Source organism: Phymastichus coffea, unplaced genomic scaffold, assembly GCF_024137745.1.
Source record: "Phymastichus coffea isolate CEN01 unplaced genomic scaffold, Cenicafe_Pcof_1.1 PCOF00036, whole genome shotgun sequence".
Classification (NCBI taxonomy): domain Eukaryota; kingdom Metazoa; phylum Arthropoda; class Insecta; order Hymenoptera; family Eulophidae; genus Phymastichus; species Phymastichus coffea.
Genome location: NW_026706847.1, coordinates 790,882 through 799,622, shown reverse-complemented (window position 1 = coordinate 799,622; position 8,741 = coordinate 790,882). Strand labels below are relative to the sequence as shown.

General features: G+C 33.3%; 1 protein-coding gene and 1 long non-coding RNA gene across 4 annotated transcripts; both read left to right on the top strand.

Moving 5' to 3' along the window:
• Nucleotides 1–1,806: 1,806 nt before the first annotated feature.
• Nucleotides 1,807–4,838, top strand: LOC131663539 (uncharacterized). Of its 2 annotated transcripts, none has more exons than XR_009301859.1 (3): nt 1,807–2,020; nt 3,948–4,268; nt 4,360–4,838. It is a non-coding gene; the product is annotated as an uncharacterized LOC131663539 (long non-coding RNA). The 2 variants fall into 2 exon arrangements; XR_009301858.1 differs by having other exon boundaries at nt 1,809–2,020; nt 3,951–4,268.
• Nucleotides 4,839–5,360: 522 nt separating this feature from the next.
• On the top strand, nt 5,361–7,660 carry LOC131663532 (splicing factor U2af 38 kDa subunit-like). Of its 2 annotated transcripts, XM_058933992.1 has the most exons (6): nt 5,361–5,554; nt 5,710–5,797; nt 5,880–5,946; nt 6,031–6,319; nt 6,418–6,447; nt 6,933–7,660. In XM_058933992.1, the coding sequence occupies exons 1-6, from the start codon at nt 5,511–5,513 to the stop codon at nt 7,153–7,155; spliced, it is 741 nt and encodes a 246-aa protein (XP_058789975.1). In that variant the 5' UTR covers nt 5,361–5,510; the 3' UTR covers nt 7,156–7,660. The 2 variants fall into 2 exon arrangements, with proteins under 2 accessions (XP_058789975.1, XP_058789976.1); XM_058933993.1 differs by lacking the exon at nt 6,418–6,447 and having other exon boundaries at nt 6,933–7,655.
• The last annotated feature ends 1,081 nt before the right edge of the window (nt 7,661–8,741 follow it).

The window sequence follows — 8,741 nt, the reverse complement described above, 5'->3', positions numbered from 1 at the left end:
TCATTTTGATTCATGAAAAAAGTTAATAACAACTATGGGAACAGCAAGTGATAGATGCTGTACGAGATTTTGAAATGAAATAGAGAGATTTATTTTTTACGGATATAAAAACATAAATTGATTTATAATTTATAAAGAGGTTTTATTTATAAATTGATAAATACATTGAATGACTTAAACAAATTCTAAGAGGCACTAAAATATTTCAATTTCATATTACTCGTGCTTATCTCATTTACCGATTTGTGATAAAAAGTTTGATTTTTAAGAAGACGGAAATTGAGTATCGAAAAATAAAGATGCCAAATGCAGCATTGACCTCGACGACGACTTTGGTGACATACTTCATCTTGACTTGTTTAATTTCAGTAGAATTGTACAAATGTTGAAGATCCAAGTTCCTCACTCTTTTGATTGGAAGGTAGTTTGGAGTTTTATTTACAATATTTATAGCATTCATAGCGATGAGAACTATAACCGAAAAATAGAGTAGCTTTGAAATAATGTGTTTATTGATGAATCAAAATGTTTACATACAGTATTTTTACTGTTGATCGAAGTTATTCAATGCAATATCTACAATGAATGAAGAAAAGCGAATGAATGCTAACCTCGTTGATGCTGCATATATATAGGTTTTACCCCTTCTCTATTTTACGATATCATGCCCCTACTCTTCCTCCTCTAAATGCATTCTATTCATCACATCTACATACATCTCATTATTGCTGTTAGATGCTAAAGTCACCGAAGTACGTTATGATGTGTAATAGATTTTAGTATTATACATGAACAATTCCCTGTGTACCTTGGTCAATTGATACTCACAAACTACCGATCTCCGGAAACTTGACTCGTGCAACAGTAACAGAACACATATTCTAAGTCGAAGATGTGATCTACGAGTATCTACTTAGCCATTTCACTTTGTGACGACCTTTCACATAGATCATGACTGCAATAAAATATTTCCTGTGTTCAATCCATTTCATGAAAGTTTGCTATGAGCCAGAAATTTTTTTCACATGACTGCGGGAAGATCTTTCTATAAGAACCATGTGGTAACAAAGAAACTGAGATGGTTCTACGCAATCATCGTTGAGAATGACATGCTTAAAGTTCTTTAAAAATTGGACCTGTATGCCAAAGGTAATTTCTATTCCGTATCTCTAATGAAAATTAGTAAATTACATCAGGACAGGAAACAAATACATGCCATAATGGGCACTTTATCCAAAAAGTTCGAACTGATTCAACTTTGATGCTGCTCAGAAATCAACTCTGATTACGTTATGAATCCGCGCGGATTTTGTTCTGATTTTGTCCCAAATTGCAGCTCTAAATTCGAGCAAAATCAGAGCAGAATCCGTTCGGACTTTTAAAATAGGGATACTATTAAAGGCTCTATATGCATGTATGTCTCTCTTTACATGTCTTAAATTTTAAGAAATAGTGAACATAGACATTTGTAATCATGCAAGTAAAAAAAATATACGCCACACATATGCTCAATTTTATAAGTGTCAGTAGCCACAAGTTCTTAAAATTTTAAGATACGCGTGAGCATTGATACACATAATCGTATGCAGCATGGTCGCTGATTAACATTCAATTGAAGCGTGCGTTACGAAACACGGTTACTTAATACATAACTACATTGTGAATGGTGGGGAGTAGGGAAAGTAGTGGGGTACACTCGCGAGAGATTTTCTTTCCTAACCGTAGGAAGTCACATGGATCGTAGGTTACGTAGTGGGGGACTCGTTGAATGGATCTTAGTCGTTGATGTAAAATAATGAACGTTGACCTGTACACATGTTAGTCTCGCGCAAGCTAGTTGACGCAGAGCAGTCGTTCACTTACTGGACTTAGATGTGAAACCCATACGGACTTAGTCATCACAGAGTGTGATAGACTCTCATGTGTGTAAAGGGACTTAGCCGCGTACTTGTTGAGCATGATAAAGTCTTAGCTGCTCAGAGGAAGAAAAAACATAAGTTCCGAATAACAGGGACTTTTGGTACGTTATGGTATATTACTAAATTAGCGCGGAATAGTACATTACGATACGAGTGCGGGAAAGTAGATTCTTGTCTCGTGTGGCGTTTTCGCCCGAGTGAAGCGAACTTTGTAATGTACTATTCCCGTTCACGTCAGATATGATATTTTTCAAAACAACGTGTGGAGAACGCCAATTCAATCGTACGTTTTTCGCCGACCATGCGGCCATGTCGTATTTTCCGCACGCCAAGTTGAAAAGTGACAGCCGCGCGCGCGTTAAATTTGTCTTACACGCTGAGGTAAAAAAAAAGTTGATCTGTACATGTTAGTCTCAGGAAAGCTGGTTGACGCTGCAGTAGTCGTACGCTTATTTGACTTACAAGTGGAAATAAAACGGTACTTAGTCATCATAGCATGCGATAGACTCGCGTGTGTGTAAATAAGGGGCTTAGTCGCGTATTCAATGACTAGAGGATCTTAGTCGCTGACGAAAATAAACGAACTACGACGTATGCGCGCACGCAAGCTAATTGGTGCTTTTGACTCGTAAAGGGACATAGTCGCGCACGCGTTGAATTAGCCTTAAACGCTGAGAAACAGAATTTTGACTTTTGTATGTAAAGACAGATTGGGTCTTACACGTTGAATAATATCTAGGCAGACTTTAATATTACTCTTTAAAGGGATATAGGATAGGATAAGTAGTGTAGGAAGTGTATAGTGAGTTGAGGAGGATATTATTTATATAATTAATTCTGAGACTACCATAATTACATTTGCTTGAGCTTGGAAATCATGACTGATTATGTGTCTGATATATAGAAATTAAGACAAAGAATATTTTGAAACTATCAGCTTCTTAATGTAATCACGTTCAATGATATTTTAGTTTTATTTTTTCCTCTTAAAAATTCAACATCTTGTTACAAATTGATAGATGAGATAAACAAAAGTAATGTAAGACTGTAGTCTTAGAATTCATTTAAGTCATTCAAATGTATTTATCGATTTATACATAAAAAGTCTTTATAAAGTACATATCAGTTTATGTTTTTATATTCGTAACAAGGAAATCTCTTTTTTTATTTTCAAATCTGATACATCCAATATAGTGCCTACATTTCAAATTGTTGTCGTTGACTTTTTCTGAATTCAAACGTTCTATCCAATTAGAATCATTCGCTGCTCGATATATCGCAACGTATTCTTGTTACAACACTATTTCATCGGGCGCAGATTGAAGACATAGACCGTGGGCCAGGGTATGTCGGCACACTAGAATCGCTATTGCCGATTGTTGGCAGGAAGAGATAAGTGGTTCAGGATCCGCATATCCTATTACATACTAGTTATCTCGTGTCTGCTCTTTGAGTCATTCCGAAATCTGTTAAGATTATTAGGTAAATTATGGCAAGATAAGTAGTTGTGATTCTGGACTGCGAAGAACCTCGTAGAACGAATTCGATCATAAATTCATAAAACACCTGCGTACGCTTAGGAGCGCCATTGCAATGTCACTTATCCATTTTGTTTTCATATTTTCGATGGGAACTTCCCTACATTTATATTTCGGCTTTCGTTTAAGATAATTTAATTTCGTATTTTGTAATTTTTTAGGGGACTCCTTCGCACTTTTATTTCTATTTTCATTCTAATAAGTTAGCTCCAATTTCTAAAACAGCTACGGGGGTGGGTCAATAAAACCGTAGAAAAACACCGAAAGAAATCAAAGCTGAGTTAGATATAGTTTATGGTGTATTTTCCCCTGTGTTTGCAACTATTTACAATTAAGTAAATAAATTTAAACGTGGCCGTACATCGACTGCAGATGAACATCGTTCAGGCCGTCTTGTAGACTTGAGCACTCGTAGTTAATTTGTCTGCCTAGCTAGAGGTGTCATTAAATTTTAGTTTAATATTTTCATTCGAATTTAATTCATGTTCAGCAGATATTAGCATATATCGTCGACACTGAAGCCCTCGACCCCAACGGTTAGCATCCGCTTTACGTGGCCGTGAACACCGAACACTTCAGTTTCGTATGTTACCGCGACACCGGTCCATCTTTTTCGCTCAGCTGCTAGAGAGCGGCCCTCGGATAAATTCACTAACAGCGAGACTGTGCTGCACATACGAAAAAGGGCTGCTCCACCTTCGCCAACCACTTGCTTGATGCGAGAGCTGAAGAGGCGAGCGAAGGACGTTGCTGCGATTCGCGGTGGAGGGGAGACTACATCGATTGCCTGGAACAGCTATACTAATTTTAGGTACAAATATTAACAATGCCAGTTTACATTGGATCAATTAAGCGATGCTGCACAGTTTTACCAAGCATCTCACGCGCAAACTCGCACACAGATATGCACGTCGAGCGGAAGTTCTCCAAAATTATCGTGGCGGATGACGAGTTTGCGAGAACAAAGCCACGATGAAGTGATGAGACTGAAACTGAAGCGAAGTTGAATAACGCGCGAGACAACGTTTTACCTCTTTCTTCGTGGCAATCGATGCTGGATGATCAATTTCGTAGCTAACGACGTGGATTGTAGAATATTTGCAGATCATACCAATTATCCCGGGTACAAGATCGCGTTGATAAGATTTTCCTATTTTTGCAGCATGCTCGACAAAAATTATCGCATTGGCGTATGATGTGCACCGGTACTCAATGCTGCCTTGAGAGGCTCGTAATAGTCTTTTGCAATTGCCACACGTAACTATAATCAAGAATCCTGTTGGTATACCGATTTTCTCACCGTCGACGACTTTAAAAATATTATTAAAACGATGTTATATTATTAGATATTATTAAAGATCAACTAAAAATTGTAAATACATTTAACTGTTTTTCTTTTTTCCAATTATTTATAATAATAAGATACTTATTATATATATATATATATATATATATATATATATATATATATATATATATATATATATATATATTGCTCTTTTGGGATCTACCTACTGTTAATTTCTATTACCTATTCTAACTATTATTATTATATTAATAATAATAGTTGATCATTCGAGAGATTGTAAATAATGCGTTAATGTTTACGCGCTTAATTTCATGTTATATAATGACATCATTCCCTTTCCGAAAATTTCACTGGTGAGAGTGAAATGAAAATTTTCAAATTTTTTTAATTTATAACTTTCACTATATTGTTGACATGGCGAGATCACATAAAATACATTTGCAGTAGGTCTAAAGTTATTTGGAAAAACAGTGAATATCTCAGTACGTTAAAGAAAATATGATATGACATCTGTTGTTTACAAAGCGTACTTATAGTTCCTCCACCGGCCACCCTATCAACACGAGCGGCCATTAAGAAAACGCAAGCGGTCGATCGGCAATCGCGCCACTCTCGTATGCGTTTCGTTTTGCGTCCTTTAAGCTTAGTCAAGCTTGGCCGCGAGTTTTGATGAAAATTTTTCCTGAACAGATAGTTTAATTTATTTAGAATATATGAATTTATATTAAAACAACGTGATTCATCATGGCTGAATACTTGGCTTCAATTTTCGGAACGGAAAAAGACAAGTAAGTGTAGTTTAACCAAATTCACATGTAGTCAAATTTTAGGTTATTAGGCCTCTGAACAGGGCTTTTTTTATTTCTTCTAAATTCAAAAGTTAAATATGAATATTTGTTAGTCAAATGTATTACGCTTTTTGAGTAGAATTTTGATTTTTTAGGGTCAATTGTTCCTTTTATTTCAAAATTGGAGCTTGTCGGCATGGAGACCGTTGTTCTAGAATTCACAATAAGCCAACTTTTAGTCAGGTGAAGAGGAGCGCAATATCTTAATGTATTGTTTGCGAAATTTACATTGAACAATTGTCTATTAATAATTTTTCTATTTTAGACTTGTTTACTGCAAAATCTTTATGTAAACCCACAGAATTCAGCAAAAAGTGCGGATGGATCTCACCGTGAGTAGAATGTTTAGTAGTGACTGAATTAATTTTGAAATAATATACTGTGGATTAAAATTGAAACTTTCTCAATAATTTTAGTGGTCGCCAATGTGTCAGATGAAGAAATGCAAGAGCATTATGATAATTTTTTTGAAGATGTGTTTGTTGAATGTGAAGATAAATATGGTGAAATAGAAGAAATGAATGTATGCGATAACTTAGGGGACCATCTTGTTGGAAATGTGTATATCAAATTCAGACGAGAAGAGGACGCTGAAAAAGCAGTGAACGATTTGAACAATAGATGGTTCGGAGGTAGGCCTGTATATGCTGAGTTATCACCTGTAACAGATTTCAGAGAAGCCTGTTGCCGCCAATATGAAATGGGGTAAGATTTTTTCTGCATTTGTTCAAATTTAAAATTGCTGTAATATAGAAATAGCAATCTAAACTAGCTCTTCTATGATTTTATTTTATTTATTTTAGACTAATGACGGGACAAGCCCAAAATGCTAGGTAATTACCTAATAATAAAGTAAATTTTACATTGTACAAACATAGACAGAGTGTTTTTATTTTCCAAAAAACTAACAAAGTAGCAAATATTTAAGAAAATCTATTTATGTTTGTGACAAATTTTCTTTTGTGTAAGCATAGTCACTATTTTATTTGAAGAATTCGGAAGAGAATGTTCTGACTTAAAACGTTAAAATTTAATTTAGTTTTGTTTAAAAAATAAATAATAATGATTATAATTCAAAATAAATTATTTTCTTACAAATTTTTATCATAGTTTTAACTAATAGATTGAATAATTTTTTTCACTGTTAAGCTAAATTTCTACTTAAAATAAACTATCTTGGAACTTGTTATTAGATAAATGTACTTCTCATTGTATCGTAGATAGTCTGTCATTTATTTTTCCATCTTACATGGAAAAATATTATGAATATTCTATAAAATATTTATTATTAATGACAATGTTAATGTTATGTTTTTAGGGAATGCACACGTTCGGGGTTTTGTAATTTTATGCACCTGAAGCCTATTTCTCGTGACCTTCGTAGATACTTATACAGTCGGAAAAAAGGTGGTGGTAGAAGATCGAGATCCCGCTCAAGATCTCCAAAACGAGATCGTAAACGCAGATCGCGTTCACGTGATCGTCGATCCAGGTCCAAAGAACGTCGTAAGGGACGTGATAATCGTTCTGGAAGATACTAAATCATTGTGATTTGATCAATATTTTATTCATTTGAACGAACATTGAACTTTCTTTGATCAGTATGAAAGTCACAGTGAAATCAATCTGTTGCAAATAATGGTAGCCCGTTACTTTTAAATCAAAAGTCAATTTTGATTTAGTATGATCAGTTGAAGTCAGTATCAATTGTATTATTATAAAAATCATTGTAAGTTAACATTTTAAATACATTTTGATAGATAATAAATATCATCTTTTTAAGTGGAATGATGTAATTTGATTTTGACGATGCATGTTATTTTAATTTTTATAATCATCCTCGAGCATATTTCGTGATTGATGTTATCTCACGATCCTAACGTTCGACTAAACGACTAATTAAATGAGATTCAAAAAAATAAATTAGTGGTTTGCACGGATATACCTATGTATGAATTTATTATTAGGAAAGTCGTTGGAAAAATATTTTAAGAACTATTCGTTTTCTTTCAAATTTTTAACAGACTAATTTATTTTGTTTCGATTCTGTTTCTGCGTGTATGTAATCTGTTAATGAAAAGCTTGCATAATTCAGTAAACATTCAGTAGATGAACAAATTTTATTTATTTTTTAAATGTTTTCTAGACATTCTATGAATTTCATTTGTTATATAACTTAACGTTTTTAAATATAAGGTATTATCTTTGGAACAATGATTTGCCAGTAACTTTAAAAATTTTTTTTATAAACTAGATAAACTCATAAAATACAATGTAGTAAGTCGCAGGTATTCAGCTTAATACTTGATTTTTTCAGTTGCAAGCTATTTTCCATTGATCAAAATGATCAATGATTCATCAAATTGATCAAAAGACGTAATCAATATACAATGAAAATAGCTCGTAAAATGAGTGGCCGAAAGAATAGATAATATCTCTTCAAATGAAATCTGTAATTAAATATTGTTAATAAAATATAAATTATTGAAAAAGTTTTTCAATGAAGTATCTAATATAATGCTTTTGTAAAATGCTTTCAAACTATATTAAACTACTACGACTATGTATGTACGTATACTATACTCAAATGGATATTTTTGTTTTGAGTAACTTTTAAATGGTTCAACTCTTGGATGAATTTTTATTATTAAAAGTATTCCATGGCAGTTTTCATTTGGTGATGTTATTCAAGCTTCATATCGCTTAGTTTATAAACGATTTTCTAAATGAAACGGGATAGTCGAATACTTGGGATTCTGTTTATTTTTATTTTCAAGTTATGAACTTTTCATTTACAAATTTATACAAAAATAGTACCCAATAATAGTAATGATTGGATTATTTAATTGAAAATATAACAGGTGGTTTTTAATTTGTTATATACTAGGGGATATGTGTTATTAGTTTTATATGAATTTGTAATATTCGTTACTTGAACAAGTAAAAGATAAAAGTGATTCGCTATCACGATATTTGCCAAAGATCTAAAAGTAATTATTGAATCTATCAATATTTGAGATGTCATTGGTCTCTCGACATATAATATAATTTATTTAGTTTTTCAGCTGGGGAGATCGTTTCACGACCCCCATTTCGAATCTATAAATCATTTAGCCAACTACTAAAT